Source organism: Salvia hispanica, chromosome 2, assembly GCF_023119035.1.
Source record: "Salvia hispanica cultivar TCC Black 2014 chromosome 2, UniMelb_Shisp_WGS_1.0, whole genome shotgun sequence".
Classification (NCBI taxonomy): Eukaryota; Viridiplantae; Streptophyta; class Magnoliopsida; order Lamiales; family Lamiaceae; genus Salvia; species Salvia hispanica.
The window spans coordinates 24,128,415-24,145,840 of NC_062966.1; the positions used below are offsets into that span (position 1 = coordinate 24,128,415).

The 17,426-nt window shown below is 37.9% G+C and overlaps 2 protein-coding genes across 5 annotated transcripts; both read right to left on the reverse strand.

Moving 5' to 3' along the window:
- Positions 1–323: 323 nt before the first annotated feature.
- Positions 324–5,643, reverse strand: LOC125205434 (GBF-interacting protein 1-like). 2 transcript variants are annotated; one of them, XM_048104360.1, is made up of 11 exons: positions 5,242–5,643; positions 4,521–4,564; positions 4,288–4,420; positions 4,028–4,160; positions 3,085–3,677; positions 2,564–2,897; positions 2,287–2,396; positions 2,135–2,202; positions 1,917–2,009; positions 930–1,421; positions 324–767 (listed from the first exon to the last, which is right to left on the reverse strand). In XM_048104360.1, the coding sequence occupies exons 1-11, from the start codon at positions 5,414–5,416 to the stop codon at positions 423–425; spliced, it is 2,520 nt and encodes an 839-aa protein (XP_047960317.1). In that variant the 5' UTR covers positions 5,417–5,643; the 3' UTR covers positions 324–422. The 2 variants fall into 2 exon arrangements, with proteins under 2 accessions (XP_047960317.1, XP_047960316.1); XM_048104359.1 differs by having other exon boundaries at positions 2,135–2,396.
- A 1,674-nt stretch (positions 5,644–7,317) lies between these two features.
- On the reverse strand, positions 7,318–11,320 carry LOC125207847 (protein Brevis radix-like 2). Of its 3 annotated transcripts, XM_048107347.1 has the most exons (6): positions 10,744–11,320; positions 10,068–10,462; positions 8,417–8,552; positions 7,888–8,282; positions 7,583–7,675; positions 7,318–7,485 (listed from the first exon to the last, which is right to left on the reverse strand). In XM_048107347.1, exons 1-5 carry the CDS (start codon positions 10,879–10,881, stop codon positions 7,597–7,599), a joined length of 1,143 nt encoding a protein of 380 aa, XP_047963304.1. In that variant the 5' UTR covers positions 10,882–11,320; the 3' UTR covers positions 7,318–7,485; positions 7,583–7,596. The 3 variants fall into 3 exon arrangements, with proteins under 3 accessions (XP_047963304.1, XP_047963303.1, XP_047963305.1); XM_048107346.1 differs by having other exon boundaries at positions 7,318–7,675; positions 10,744–11,319; XM_048107348.1 differs by having other exon boundaries at positions 7,318–7,675; positions 10,068–10,441; positions 10,744–11,317.
- Between the last annotated feature and the right edge of the window lie 6,106 nt (positions 11,321–17,426).

Genomic DNA, 17,426 nt, shown 5'->3' on the forward strand with positions numbered 1-17,426 from the left:
ATTTGTCTAGTAGTACCCTTCGCTTTAACCTTAACACGCACGCTTTAAAGACAAAAACGACAAGAGTTGTTACTAAAGACTACAATCTTGTTCTCTAGTGCAAATGCTCTATAGTGACTAGGGAATGATATTTTTTTTATGTACGAGGCATTCGAAAAAGAATTGTCACAAAATACTTCCAAAATGCATAGAGACTCGACACTTTGCTACAGAAAATTGTGTGGTTTTTGGTCGGACTAACATGGAACTATAGGCAAGAACCAGATACTTATCTTTTAATAATAGAGCTTCTTGTGAGTAAAAAAAGAATTAGAGAGACAAGATGGCAACACAACTTAATGCATTGATTTGGAACGCTAGCATTCTTCACATTTAATAGCTAATGTCAATCCTTGGAAGCCAGAGGCTCTAATGAACTCTATTCAGAAATTACCAGTCCAATTCAAGTGGCCCAACTGAGGTTGCTGGTACGCACCCACTTGTGCTCCGGGAGCCGGAGCTGCCACACCAACTCCCACATTACCGCCAATGGCAGGGCTCATGTGATGAGGACTTGCCATGGTAGGGGGCTGTGGGGAAGGATGGTACATGCCTGGGAACTGCATATGGGAGGATTGGGCAGCAGCCGCGGCTGCATTGAAAGAAGCATGTCCGCTGTGCGATGTCAAATAGGCAGTTGGATGAGGAGACTGAACAGGCACGTTGTAATATGAGGACTGCATACCAGAAACATCCCTTGGGTTCATCCATATTTCAGAGGTCTCAGCCTGTATTTTAGAACATGTAAAGAGGAGGGAGTTTAGAATGGGTAGACAATTTTAATTTTCTCCCACACCTATAGTGTGGTGTTCGCAGAGACTGCTTGAAAGAGAAGCATGGCATACAGCCTAATATCAATTAATTGAACGATGGGTGTTCATTTTTGTTACCTGAGGGTTTGGAATGTATAGACTATCTTTATACTTGATACGAGACAAATCATCATGGCCTGCAGTGCTTGCAACAACCCCAGGAGCATTGATGGCATAACCAGCAGGACTGGTGAAATTTCCAAACCCAGTAGGACTACCAGTAGGGACAGGCTTGAACTGTTGGATACCATACTTGACGCCACTTGGAGTTAGATGGGAGCTATTCCCAGGCATCAGCAAGTAGCTGCTGCCATTTGAGGGATGAGGATAGGCGGGACTATTAGAGTAACCAGGGACATGCATTGGCGGAACATAGACAGGAGGCATGAATTGTCGATACGGCATGAGGTTAGCAAAATGGGAGACATGAAGATGGGAATACATCTGGGCAAGCTGCTGTTGCTGCTGCTGCTGCTGTTGCTGCTGCTGTTGCTGCTGCTGTTGTTGCTGCTGTTGTACCATTTTAATTGTCGACGCTGGAACAGCATTTGCTGCATGTGCACCACGGACCTGTGTGCACAAGAAGATGAAAAAAGAATATAAAGTTTAGAACTGGTATAAAACAAAACCAAATATAAAAACATTAGTGTATACAGCACAACGAGGATACAAAAAAAATCTAGATATCTATCAACCTTCTGTAAGGACTCAAATTGACAGGTAACAAACTCACTGTAGTGGGTAGCATTGTGAAACTTCAAGGATTCCTAGTTTCTGAAATAAATACACAAAAGAAATCTCCCAACCCAACTACGTTATTTTTATGCAGCACGAAGTATATGAGAAGCTAAATATTTGTGGACTAAAACAAATCCAAGTACAGGGATTATTAGCATTCATGCTGGGAGCAATAAAGTGACCACAATGTGTGTGATTATAAGTACAACTGCATCAGAGTGTATATAGGTGGGTTTCTGTGCAACAGCATGAGTGCATGCATGGGTGACAAGACAAAAAAGAATTCACACTTAATTAACTAATGGCATACAATAGTTCGATTCTAACCTCTTGGGATGACGGAAGACCTTGCCCGTTAACAGTTTCATCAACAACCGGGTGGAAGTATGACATATCATAAGCCATTTGGGGATCATAACCCTGAAGGCAGTAAAAACAATAAAACATGTTGCAGCTTCTCTTATGAATACAGCAATTGAGTCAAAGGAAGTTGATCAATTTCGGGGTCTGTCCAATGGGTTGTAAATGAGAGAATTCAGACTCACCGCGAAGCTTGGCAATTCAGACGTATCCTGCTGCTGTAGTGATTCAGGAGTATATGATGGGCTGTTGCCTGGCATCAAGCCAACATCAGCATAGTCATTCAGGTTCTGTGGACTTGAAGAGTTGTTCTTTACAGTCAGATTTGACAGATCACCTGAAACAGGAGAGTTAGATTCTGAACTTCGGCCAGAGTCATCTGCCACCTCTGATTGTTTGGTAGTAACAGGTTCATCTCCTGAAGCTTCAGCGGAAGAAACTGGAACACTACAAAATTACATTGCTTTAGTCCTTTTGACTAGGAGTCTAAGAAATTGACTAACTTTCCAAGAAACAGTGCAAGTAAACTAGTAAAAAAGTGCAAGCAGATTACAGATATCAAACATGAAGACGAATTTCATAAAACATCTGACAAAATTATAAAAGAAAAAAACCTTCCAGATGGATCGGAGGATAATTCTTCTATGTCATTTGCAGCTACGCCAACTAAATTTGAAGAAGTGTCAAACTCGTTGCCCAGGCTGCCAAAGGTCAGCCGGCGTCTGTCAGCCTCGGAAACACGGATATGTGCAGCTATAATCACATTCTCACTTTTAGAAAGATTCAATGGTGACATGTTATCTTGTATATCCGCTGCTTCCTTTATTGTGTCTTCTGGATTATTAGCAGGAGGAGAGACTGTTTTTGCAGGACTACCAATAACTCCAGGGCCATTGGCATTTGGTTTTACACTTGCTTTTGGCTTCCATTCCTTATTGGGCTGAGGAGCTACAGCAGAAAGATTTGGTAAGTTCACCAGCTGCCAGCAGACACTAAACGTAGTATAAGGAAACAACTAGAGGAGGGTAGCACCATCCTGATAGATATTGACTAATATTCATAGGGAAGTCAGGTATTCAACTTTATCACTACTCACTTATACACTATCTGGGGGATTGCAAAATTCATATCTTACCTTTTTGGTGACCCATGAGTTGATGAGGACGGCTACCATACGAATTACTGGAAAATGATCTGCCAGCAGGTGGACCAGCTATAGCAGAGTCAGGTGCCACATTTTGGTTTGAGTGGTCATTCTTTGATGTAGCATTGAATGATCTCGCAGACTCTCGTGATTGACCATCTCGTGCGGAATGCGTATTTGACAGAGAAGTGACTTGAGATGAAGATGGTTTTGGAGAATTTTCAGATGATTGGTGCCGTGATCCCACAACCCCGACCTCCCGTCTGATGGCCCCGACATTGGCAGCAGGTCTAGAATGTAGGGATGGTACGTGAACAGGATCAGATGAGGATGAATAAACACCCACGACAGTACTACTAGATGAATTTGTAGATTGCAGCTGGGGAGCATTTGCCTTTGTTTGCACACGTGAAATAGCACTTGGAACAGGAAGGCGCTTCTCCCCAACCATTTCTTTCCTGCCATTACCAACTGAAGCAGCATTCTTAGTTTGCCTGGTTTGTGAATCAGCAGCACTCTTAGCAGGCTGAGAAGAATGCTGACCTACAGCAGGTGCTTGAGGTCCAGAACCACTAGGAGGACCACTGTTAAAGAAGAATCTCAGAAAGCTATTCATGTAACACAAATTATATAAAAACTGGTTTAGCTCTAGAGGTGGAATCGACAACTTTTCTTCCTCGCATACAGCTAAATATAACAGGTCATATGACTCATATTGACCAATATCTAAAACAGTACAATCATACAGAAATTATTACATTAAATTTCTCCTAATCAATTAAATCAATGGACATCTTAAACACCACCTAGATGATGCAATAGCTCATTCATGAGAAACATATATCTTATAACTGAACTGTACCAGCATTTTGAACAAGGTACAGACAATGAAAGCACAACTAGATCAAGTAAAATTCAAATTAACTATTAGTACCTCTTCATTGGCCCACTAGAGATCACCCCTGGACTTGTTGAAATTGAATTAAGTCCAGGCTTTGAATCTGTGATGCTGTTATGATTTACTCTATTGTCACGAACAACACGGAACTCTCGACTTCCCCTTGCATCTAGTTAAAGCACGTTAAATAAATTAAATGAGACATGGAGCAAACAAAAAATGAAGACAATATTTACTAGTGGTGTTTTAGACCACAAGCAGTTAAAACACAGAACATTTTGACGGGATGTTATTACCAGATGCAGCATTTCGAGTGGTTCCGCCTCTTCGAGAACTACGGTCAGAATATGTATTATACTTGACGGGCATACGTTCGACATCATTGTTTTTCTTGGGCTCCACAGGAATGAAACTATTTTGCACTGGATTCTGGGTCAGCAAATAGAACATTAATAAGTTCACACTTCATGTATCATAGTATTGTGTTTGGGTATATCAAAATATAACAAGAAGAGACTGTCATATATACCTCTTTCTTCCTATCTCTTCTTCTCTTCACCTCGTGGAATGGATCTGCATGACAATCAACTGGTGGTATAAAGTACTTTGTACAAGAGAATATAGGGCAAAGAAAACAAGATTGACTTTTCTATGGTAAACGATGAATCAAACGCTAGAAGATGTAGTTGTGAGATTTGAAGTGTAGACGATTAGATGGGGGGTCTAGAGGAATAAACCGATGCCCTTAAAGAACAGGATTTCTACTTTCTACTATAATACTGTATAAGGTTAAATTTTTGTTTCATTGTGGATGAATATGCTTTCTTTTCCTATTCTTTATATGTCCTCCATTATCCCAAGCAATGAATTACGAGGGTGATTACCAAAAAAAAGGTTATTTAAGCTACCACTATTTCATGTGACAATGCAGTGCCGACAACTATTTGTAGCTTGTGTAAAAGCGACAACTAATATCTGCAGCTGATTTAAAAAATATGAAATTCGAATGAAATGCACTCCACCTGCCACCAAGATTTCAATTTTAAAGATTACTTCTCTTATTCTACATGCATTGTACAGCAACGACAAGAATCTTCATGCACTAACCGAAAATTTTCAATATTGTACAGCTACCCATGATCAAAATTTTCAAAACACAAGAATCCCACCCAAAATTGAAAAAAAAAAAGACAACAGAACAGAAAAGGATATACAGCGTCAAAAATTGAAAATATTTCAACAAAATGGACCTTGATTGAGCAGTTTCTGGGTGGTTTCGTTAGGATCCATGTTGGCCTCTTTAAGCGCCACGTAAATATCAGCATCAGAGTGGTTCCCCACAATTTCTTTAATCGATTGAATAGTTCTCCGCACCCCCGCCGATAAGACCTGCGCCCCGCCGTCGATTCTTGCACCGGATACCATCTCCAATCGAGAGAGGATCAGCTGTCAGAACGCGAGAGCCACTTCGTCGAGGATAAAATCGGAAAAAATGAATCCGATGACGAACCTAATTTGATGATACTGTGGTTTTGGATTGAATGGGGCTTTGGATTGGAGGAGGAAGAAGAAGAACGACTGTGAGAGAGGGGTTTGGGAGCGAGGGTTTTGAGGAAATTAGGTTTTCAATGATGGCGAAAATTTGGGGGTAATTTTAAAAACTAAAATGAGAAAATGGAAGTGGAAGTGTGCCAGCAGTTGCTGATTTAAGGGTAGTGAAAGTACAGAAGTACCCTTGTTGGTCGACTTGATTATTTGATGATTAAATTTTTGGTGATTGTTAATCATTTATGTGATTTTATTAGTGGTGCGCACGTGCTACATTTATATGATTGACAATATTTTAAGATTATGAAAATTGGAAAATACTTAAAATTGAGAACTCAATCTTAGCATCTCCAATAGCAGACGTTCAGGCGGACTTCCGCAACGGGCAACCAAGACGTCCGCCATTGGAACAAAATAAGTCAGACACAGACGTCCCGTGAGGACGTCGGATATCCTCGGATATCCGCGCGACGTCCGACCGGACGTCCGCCATTGTGGCGTCAGTCGGACGTCCGAGTTAAAATTCAAATTTTTTTTTCGAATAATGTATGTTTTTTTTAATGAAATATTCGCATTTCCCCGTTCGTATTTGTGTCGAAATTTTAATTCCGTAAATTGAAAATTGTAAATTGAATAATTGTGAATTTAATTTTATTGCGGGAAGTCCTAGTGATGACGTGACAGGAAGTTTTTGTGGGAAGTCCGCCACCGGAGATGCTCTAAAACTAATTGTGTAAAGTTTATATATTACAATACTATCAAATTTTTTTACACATTTTCATTATTGGAATGTCTCTTTATACCTATTCTAATATTATTTAATTAAACTTTGAGTTGTCAATTTTTGTTTACAATTGTCATACATCGAATCTTTTATATACTATTAGACTACAAAGCCATCATTTTAGTAATATATTTTTAAAATGGTAAAACTATAAATCACATTGTGACATACGTTATGATTTTTTAGGGCAGTAAATGGACACAATTTTATAATTTAATAAATTATTTTTGATAATTCAGACATTTTAAATAAGAAAAAGATCCTTTTTAGCACCGTTTATTTTGTATTAATCATTTGGTTTGTGTATAATACACAATGTTATTGACTCGAATTTAAATTTTTCATAAAAATCAAAGTTTGATTTGTCATTTTATTCGTTTTATTTAATATTATAGAACGAACAAATCGAGTTTTGATTTTTATTAAAATTATAAAATTAAAAATGTTCATAACATTTTTAATGAATTAAAATCTAACTAAATGTATATATAAAACAAACAATCCTAAATATGTCTTAAACAAGTGTGGTGCTCATATTCGGTAGTAGCAATGGTAGCGTATAATTTTTCATACATAACACTAACAATTACTAGTAAGAATGCACAGTTAATTTCGAAGGGGCAAATTTACAAGAATGGTCAATGAAGGATTCTCACTACTGTCGTGTAGTTGCAAGAAAACATGAGTGTGTTTTCATCATGGAATAGCCCAATTGACATCCATAATTGGTAGTAGAATTTCATAGTAATTCAATTTCGTTCGTTGATCAAACTTTAAATTCTTCTCTCACCCCAAATATTAGTTCTAACATTTTTCTGAAAATGCAATATAGTGGTACCTTAAATTGTTTTCGTCAAAACAATTATGGAAATTCATTTACAATAAGGTGATGAATATGATTATATTATTCTGATATTTCAAAGATCATGCATTATAATTACTCATATTTAGCTTCCCGAAATGGCATCTAAATATAGGAAAATGTTCAGAAATCTAACTAAAACAATCACAACAAACTGGATTCATCTGACCATTTACACCAACAAAAGTAGCTGCGCAGAGTTTCAAATGTAAAGCAAAAACTACGAACCAGAGACGAAGCGATTCGCGTGCAACTCTCATTCACAAAACTCAGACAAGCCCAAAAGACGAGTTGGTGAAGCTTGCACCAGAAACAATGGAGAAAATGCATCACCAATGAACCATTACAGAAACCTACTTGCAAAAGAATTCAAAGACAGCTGAGTTTTTTCACCTACTTTATTTTAGCAGATTACAGGTATTGCTGTTGAATCCTAGTTCTGTTTGCTTCCCACCACACTCTTGCTTGCGTTTCTCCAAACTTTTCACGGCTGCATCAAACCACTTTCGTGTTAGATTTCAAGAAATCGGTGAGCAAATACATGGTGACTATGTTGGGATATGATGTTAAGCTATCCAGAAATTATATGTTTCAAATTTTGATTGTGTTATCTTCTGATAAGTTTTTACCCCTTTTCTATCAAAAGTTAGGTAAGTAGTAGTAGTAGTTAATATGCATGCATATAGAGAGAGAATCAGCCACCTGAATCTGACTCTTCTGAGCTCACGAGCACCGCCAGGCAAAGCTCTGATAGTAATGTAGACTCCAGGCTCGTCTTGCTCAACCCACTCGGTCTCTAAATCACTAGCATTGCTCACAGACAGTTCTCCTGAGTGATCAATCTCCCTTGATGAACTCGAACGTGCAGAAGCATCTATGGATGATGTCTCGGTTTTAGCAGCGCTGATGCTGGAGAGCTTTGGGGTTGAATTAGGACCAGCTGACTCATGGTAACTTCCAGGTTTCATGGGGTGGTTTTCTAATGATTCTGATGATGAATAACCCACTCCTGCTGTGCGACTGAAATGACGGGGTAGATGCTCTTTGTTCAACTGAGGTGTCACAGGGCTGTCTTCAGCAGATTCAAGTTTTGAGTTCTGAGAGAGAACATGTCTAATTAGTGCAATCATTTTCTAAAGTAGCTCAATCTAATAAAATAGTAGTAGTAATTCTTTTTTCTCAGAAGTGGAGATCAGAACTCTTCATTTAGGACACAAAGTTTGAAGCAAACCTCATCTATTGACCGTGCTGGAGTAGACAGCGGCGCTTCATGATTGCTAAACCTTTGAACATTGTACAGTTCCATTACTTTATCATAGTTCTCTCCCCACCATTGTTGAGCTTGCCACTTGTCAAAGATCTCTCGGCTGTGAACACCACCCAGAAAAACAGTCAAGAGATTTAGATACGGAAGCAGATGATGAGAGGCGTTTTAGAAGTTCGATGCATTGGCTACTTCACTTCTAATCCTCTCATACATAACATTCGTATCTTTTTCTCGACTAGACTAGAAACCAAGACTGCGATTAATGCACCAAATGATAAAAGAAAATATCAGAATTAGCAGAATGCCATTAACTCCAGCATGGCAGTATATATTTTCAGATTCCTCAACGAAAGTCAAAATCCAACCACTACAGGAGAACATCTAACATCCATGTGAAAGTCTGCCAAACTTCAAAAGTGTATTATCAGCATGTCAAGATAATAATAGAAATTTAAGTAGATCTAAGTGTTAAAAAAAATTGATAAACTCAGAAATCAAAAGAGAAAAGGCTGCAAGACACATAAAAAGGACTATAAAGTACATCACACTTTGGTCCATCATAGCTTTTCTTTCTTTCTTTTTTTCTTCTTGTGTATTAACAGTATTAAATTTTTTCCAGTTCTTAACCAACTAGATTCAGCAGTCCTGCCCCTTCAAAAATATCCAATTCAGATCATGTGGACAGTGACTAAGTTGATATTGAATTAAATAAGCCAGCAGTCATTAGTCAAGAATCCAATTGTTCTTTAGGCCCACCATTATTTTAAGGGGCCACCTCCATAAATTGGGGGTTAGTGTTGCTCAGTGTGGCCTCACATGCCCCATTCAATTCACCCACACCACTGTAGATTTTAAAATTAAAAGCCAAAACATACACGACCTTTCGAGCATCAGGTTCGACTCCCACCAACTGCTTTCGGAAATTTCTCTACTTTTTCTCAATTTTTATTGATAATTATATCTGTCTAACATGTGTTCTATACGTACAAATTTTGTCAGCTTATCCAATTTCACACAAGAAAAAGAAAATAAGAACACACAAACAGGCCCCTCCAAGAGATCAAGACAATGACCTATCAGCCTTAACATTCTGAGCCACAAATAGACTTTAAGCCCAAAGCAAATCATTACTTTCAGATTGTAGATCAAATGTGGTATAGCAATCACTATTAGGAAAGTAATCAAAATGCAAACAAGAAAAACTCCAAGGAGTGACCCACAAAACAAGTTGCAACCGAGAAAACAAGAACAAACAAAGCACTGTTCAAATATTGATCTCACACTAAAAACAAATCTTAAACTGAGCCCACATCTCTAACCTGCCAATTTTAGCACTATTTAGCCACATAACTTCACATAGGTACAAAAAGTTCCAAATTATAAGCAACACTATCCTCTCAAAAAAGCATACAACACTCCCCAAAACATGCTAAACATGTTATGAGGCATTGATCTATCCAACAATTATAAGCATGAGATCATCTAGTGCACAATTGCTGTTCCAATTCATGTCTCGTTTAGCGTCTAGCAATTTTCCAGTCGCGGAATGAGACACAAATAATGGACTCGAATTCAAACACAAGCAATCAAAACCAGAAATCCACAAATTCATTACCTAAATCGAATCCTTTTTAGATCATTTCCACCTTGAGGCAATGAAACGAATGTAATTAGCACCCCCGGCTCGACTTGAGCCACCCACTCCTTCGCCTCGTCTTCCTCCATGAACAACGACTCTGTTCTCCCGCTCACGGAAGCTGGCGTAGCCGAGCCGCTCGAGAGGGCTTTCAGCTTGGCTTCCAGCTCCTTCCCCCGCAGCCGTGGTGTCGAGTTCAAGCTAGCTGGCCTCCGATACGAGCCGTAAAACCTCCCCGACACCGAGCCCGTGTCGGAATCCACGTAGGCCCGGGACCGTTTCGGGCCCGATGAGCCCGAACACGGCTTGCAGTTCTTGTACGCTCCCGATGCCTTAACCGCCATGTCCTTGATCTGAAACACATGACACAAATTCTGCATCAAGAAATCTCCGTTTCTAAAAAAACAGAAATCGATTAATTCCTCGAATCTACGCAAAATTAGAACAGCATTTCACTCGAATCATCACACTCTGCACGAGCAACAAATTATGCAACACGAAATCTCCATTTCTCAAAAAAAAAAAAAGAAATCAGTTAATTTCTCGAATCATCACACTCTCAGTTAAGTCAGCGCTGACAGAATTAACTAATCATGACGAAAATCAGTCGAATAAATTAAACTGAGCGAGAATTGCGACGAAAGTCGATGTATACCTGAGAGGTGAGGGATTTGATTGCTTGCTTGGTGGAAGGAGTGGCGGCGTTGTCATCTTCCTCCTCCGGCGGGGGCTGGCGGAGAGATCCGCTGCCGTTGAGCTGCTTGGAGTTGGAGCAAGCTATGCAGGTCAACATTGCTGGTATTAAAACGAGAGGCGGTGTAGCAAATTTAAGAGGCTACAAAATCAAATTGCGATACGGATTGTGTGACATTTCGTGCGTGTTTGGGAGAAATGGCTCTTCGAATCGAGAGTTTTGGGGAAGTGATCGAGGCGGCGTTAATGGCGCAGAGAACATAGGTTGTGACGAGAGAGAGAGGGAGAGGGAGAGGGCAAGTGAAGCGCAGATCAAGAAAATGGGGGGAATTGAATATTCTTATTTGCACTTCACAAGTCACACAGCTCACAGGTGGAAAAGAGTGAGAGAGACGCACGCTTCACAGTTCACACACACGCACTCTCTCTCTCTAGAGGGGAAGAAGAGAGAGAGTGAGAAATTAGAATAAAGAAATGGTGGTGGGAAGGGATCGCTGGATCAGAGAAGCTGTTGAGATTTGTGGGATTCTCGATGCGGAAGAAGAAGAGGTGGCGGAAGAGGGATAAAAGGGAGACTTCAACTTGCTAAATTGTTCTTAATTTTAATTCATTTCTTCATTTGTCTCATTTGATTTTAACCTAATTTTGAGCGACTTCATTTTTTGTACTCCATTTTTTTGTGTAGAACTATATGGTCATAAATAAAAACAGATGGAGAATCCAAAAAAAAAGTTGTAAACGCTAAACAATAATACACCTAGCAACACATCCATCATAATACATCGACTGAAACGATAGTTTCGCCCTAAACATCACAAGCACATAGGCAATGATAACTTCAAATTAGTAGGAAGTTCGACTCGAATCGACACCAAAACTCCTGATCAACTTCAAAATCAGCACATGTTTCGTCCAGTGGCTCTAGTCCCAAAATCAACGCCCCGATCATCATAGTTTCATAGCTATCGAGTCTCGACCAAGCACTTATGCCGTATCAACCTTTAAGCATATGTTTTTTGAAAGATTGAGATTTTGGGATACCGCTTTCTAATCCACTCTCTAACATGAAAATAGTAATTTGTGAGTTGATTTGCAAAATCGTGTTAATATTTTTTGTTGTGTTTATTTTTTACAAGTAACTAATATGCGTATGATAAATTTTACAATAAACATTGAAAGATGCAACTTTAGATAGGGGAAATCAAAATCTCATTCTTTTAAGTATTAGTAGTAGTGTAACTAAAAATTACTAATTCGCAGTTATGAACTCTTCTTTATCAATTATCATACTAGTATTACTTATTTGTGTATTTCAACAACTTTGTTTCTAAATTTATACTATTGCGATAATCTTCGGTAACATTTATTCACAGAAGAATCAACTCTAATCATTAACTACTAAAATTAAAACTATTTTGGCACTTTTTTTTGTTTCTTTGTTATTACATTTCACGTATTTATTTATGATGAAACCAAGTCCTTTATTTTAAAATCGAATATAAATGCCCTGAAACGAAAGCAATGACGACGCGAGTAAACATAATTTAATTACGTAAACTTATTTATTACAGATGAAAGTTCTACAAAATTCGAAGTACACGAAATAAAACAATTCCACAACAAAATAAAGTATGAAAACCTGAACACGTGTAATTCTTTATTATTCCATCATCGTGATTCCAAATTATTGTTTTAAATAATGTTGCTTTGCCGCAATTAAGTGTATTATTTCGAAATTCATAACTCTCTTAATTATTTGCGTTTTTATTAATTTCATTGCATTGACAAATGATAATGCTTGGATATAATACTTTATTATAGCAAAACATAAGGACTTAATGAGATTCGCTGCCAACATTTTTTCCAGCCAGAGGGAATAAATATTTAAGTACTATGTTGCAGATTTATTATTATTTAATTTAAAATGAAAATACTCATGTCATTTACTATTATATATTGAAAATATATCCACGCCTTCGAGTGATATTGAACCGATCTGTAAACTATTTAAATTAATGGATGCATATTTGAAAAAAAAAATACAACTTTGTTATGGAAAACAAAAAAAAAAAAAAGTTTTGTCAGCATCCAGCTATTATTTTCATGTTTAATATCTTAGCCCATTTCATAGAGCTTACATATTAGTATTTAAGTAATAATTTAGGATATTAGTAATTAATAGTATGATCGTCCAAAAAATTATAAGGACATGGATAGCCAAAAAAAATAGTCGAACTAATTATTTGTTACTATCAGAGTGATGCTACTATGGAAACAAAGTTCTGTTCACACTTCATTGAAGTTAAAATATTTTATAGAATAAATATAAACAATAATCTAAATTGTTTGAATATTAAATAATGCTATTATTTATTATTATTAGAATTTATAAAATTACAAATTTGCGATTTTATATTTTCAAACAGTTTTAATGAATCTGTCCTGTATTAGTCTTGATTATAGGGGACTAAGTCTAAGCGCTTTCATAATTAAATGAGATAGAAGATAAAAAAAAAAAAATTTGAAAAAAAGGCAAGCGATATTAAATGTGACTGCCAGCACCAAATTGATCGGTCATTTAAACAATTAGTAAATGTTCATTAATTTGTGGGGAAAAAAATTAAAATTCACAACAAATGGATTGTTACGTACCTGGACTACAAGTACCTTAGTCACATAGACTATTAATTGACAAAGTTTGTCTAATTTTGCAGCAAAAATTTCCTACGAGAATGATCTAGCTAATAAAAAATGGAGTGCAAATTTGAAGAAATTATATATAGTTTCTTATTTCAGATTATAACAAATCAAAGCAATCATCTAAAATTGATTTTTACATTATTTATATGACAACTTGTTTGTGAATTTGGAGGCATTTCGAGAGATTTAATTTTCCAAACAAATTAAATACTGTTCATTATTATAGTGATACGACATAGCAAATTAATTAGTGATATTAAAACTATCCCATTCATTTATATAGTTATGATTATTATTCACATTTATGTATTGTTTGATTGTTTCTCTTAACTTCGTCCTTATTCCAATATATTTGCCAATGAGATGATCCTATATTTGTGTTTATTTTCTATATGTTAACCATTACATATAATATTTGTGTTTATTTTCTATGTTGTTTTTATCAACCATATTTATTAAATTATAATTATGTCTAATCAATTAAATCAACTGATTGACACATCATATTATATAGACGCAAAGCATAACGAATCGAGAAAATAAATCCATAACTATCAATTTATGTGTCATGATACAAAACTTTTCACTATATGTTTCAACGATACAATTAATATCATTAATTGAATACTCATCTCAATTGTCATCTTTAATCATTATTACTCTGTTATATAATTACATAGGCTTTAAAGCTTCGATCTGGTAGAAAAGTGAAATCAAATGCTGTAATTGTACTTTAATTTTCATATAATATGTTAACATAATAAAAAATTGAGATAGGATATTCTTTAGTATCTAATCAACATGAAATGTCTCGCTTACTAGATTAAGGAGGCATGATTATTTGGATAAATATTCAATTTTATCTCATCAACTCACCATTTTAAGAATAAAAAAATCTCAATCACATGTAATTGAAAAAAATACCAAACGATTGAATTGTCGTTGCGTATCTGAATGTCTCCTTTAAGTTGATTTGCTCATGATTTTTTTGATGCGATATTTTCAATTTTTAATTGAAATATTATGTATTTTTGTAATTAATTTAGGGTTTATATAATTTAATTAAAATGCTAAAATGGTAGGAATTGGGATAGAATTGAATATTTGAAAATTATGATAATCGAATTAAATAGGATTTTGATTTAAATCCAACATAGAGCCGTTGAGCTCTCACGTGACAATGCAATAATTTTATGTAGTTGCACCCGTATTTAATCATCATCATACTCACAATTTATTTTAAATTAATTGTTTGCTTAGATTATTTGATCCAACCACATGGCCAACCCCCTGCATTTCGGGATCCATCTACCCACCACCCAAAAAAAATTAAAAGAAAAATATACTTATATTTTAATGTTGAGGTTTTATAAGTACTCATAAGTAATAGTTCATTTTCTAAATTAATAGTATGATAGTGATAGTACCTTTTTCTTATTAATATGGTCTGTGTTTAGTCCTAGTGTGAGCTAATTTGTATTATTCTTTTTAGTGAGGTACACTTCTTTATTACATACATTATAGTCATGTAAATGTAAGTGGATCCATACATGTCACATCTAATTTTCTCTTTATAATATATACTCCTATTCTTTTGAAAAATGGAGAATTCAATAATACGTCCACAAACTTTAGGGTTTTCACCTTTTAATTTATAGACTCTCAATTATTTTTATAGGGGTTTTCACCTTTTAATTTATAGAGTCTCGAGAAACTAACCCAATTCACATATAAAGAAGATTAATCCAATAAAAGAAAGTGCACTTGCACTTGCTTTTGCTTACGTCGTAGTATAATGTACTTATTAGATATTATTAAATAACATAAATTAAAACAATAGAATTTTAACTAAATTATATTATAAAATAATCCACAATATTCACATAAAAACGATGTGGATTAAAAAAATTATAACTTGCTATATATTAGAAGAAAAATATCGAAAGTGTCCCCATATTAATTCGTCCCTGCATTTAAATAAAATGCAACAAAATATGACGTACATAAAAATTCAATATATTAGATAAAATTATGAATTCTATTTCATGAAAATATAAAAATATTGTAATTTTACAAATCCCAAATAAATATACATGGACTGTTGCTAAATTGGGCCTGAATTATTGGGCCCAATTAAATATGGGCCAGCATTTGACTTGAAAGTTATAATTTGGAAAATGATCCGAGCCCATAATCATCATTTTTTATTTTACAAGTTTAATACTACTACTAATTTACATGTGAATGAGAAATACAGTATGTTTAAACTTAGATACACTATGTAGGCATCATTCTTGATCACCACTCTCATTTCCTTTCATGTTAACACTTTTTTTGTTATATAATCGGGTTAATTCTAATACCTCAAAATTTATTAAGAGCATCCGTAATGGTACTTAGGCCAGCCATAGGCCAGCAATAGGTCAGTCATTCTCTCCCCTGCCACGTCAGCAACACTAAAAAATTCACCTGCCACGTCAGATTTAGGCCAGCCATAGGCCAGCCGCAAAAAATAATTCAAAATATACTACATTTACGGAATTAAAATTATGATTAAATTACGGAATTAAATTTACGACACATATACGGGAAAAATAATCCATTCCATTAAAAAAAAAGTACAAAGATTTTAAAAAAAAAGTACATGATTTTTTTTTAAAAAAAAGGGCTTCCATACACGAGCCCCGCCGCTCTCTACTACTCCTCATCGCCATCGCCGTCGCGTCGCCGCGCGCCGCTACCGCTGCGCCACCCGTGGTATCTCGAGTCCACGTCGGAACCCGCTAGCCGTGCCCTCGCGATCTCCAAATCAACACGCATGCTCTCGAGCATCTCGTGAAGAAACATCTTCTCCGTGGGGTCAGGTGGCGTTCTTCCACTCTTGGAAGACCTTGTACATCCGATCCCGCGTATGGTTACGCGAATGGAGAGTGTACTCGAGTGGGGGCGGGTGGGAGGGCGGAGGACTGGACCTCGCGGGGCGATAGGGGGGATCCGCCCTCGCAGCCCGTTGCGCCCGCTTCCAGCATCTCAGGGGGAGGTCGTGGGATCCGCTAGCTAACTTTGCGCCGTATGTCGCTTTAGCTTATAGTCTGATCGAAACTACCGCTTCGGCCACCCAAAGCGTCGCGCCCTCTCGTCGGAGCTTCTCGAGGTCGCTTCGGCCCAACAAGAAGCACTCCCGAGGAAGGTGAACTCCTTATACTTCCTCCCCGACAAGGGGAACTGACTCGCGGCTATCCTCCGGCCGTCGTCCTCATTCTGCCCACTTCTGAGCCGACGGAGGGCGTTGGCGTACAAATACCCGGGAAACGGCCCACCGCGGCCCATGGTGCGCTCCCACCCCTTCCGGACCTCCTCGTTGTTGAAGTCCTTCCCGCGCGGGGCGCGTCTTCCTATAGGCACTTCCGATTTCACATGTGGACGGCTACCGGGTTACTGCAACCGGATCGTCGCACACCTCCAACCCACCCCTTGGCCACCCCGCACTCATCCTCCGTCCACTGCCAGGGGTATGGTCACCGCCGGCTGCGATGACTCGCCGACCGCCTTGACCTTCCCCCTCGTCTTCTTCTTCGGCGCGGCCCGCCTCGCCGGAACGGGAGTATCCGGATCCTCGAGATCGATCCCCATATCATGCAATGACAGAAGGTCATCGCCAGAGAACAGCGTATCCACTGGGGTCGACGTGTGAGACGAAGCCGTCAAAAAATCAAGCGAGGGCCGATATACCGTGTCCCCTCCCGGTGACCCCTGCACCCCCCCTGCATCCCGGGATGCATACCGTGCTGCATCCCCCCCTGCATCCCGCCCTGCCACATCATCCCCATCATCTGCTGCAGCATCATCTGCTGCTGCATCTGGGGCATACCCCCCCACCCGGGCGCTGACTGCCCGCCGCTCCCCTGCCCGCCGCCCGGCATCCCCCACGGCATACCCCCTGGC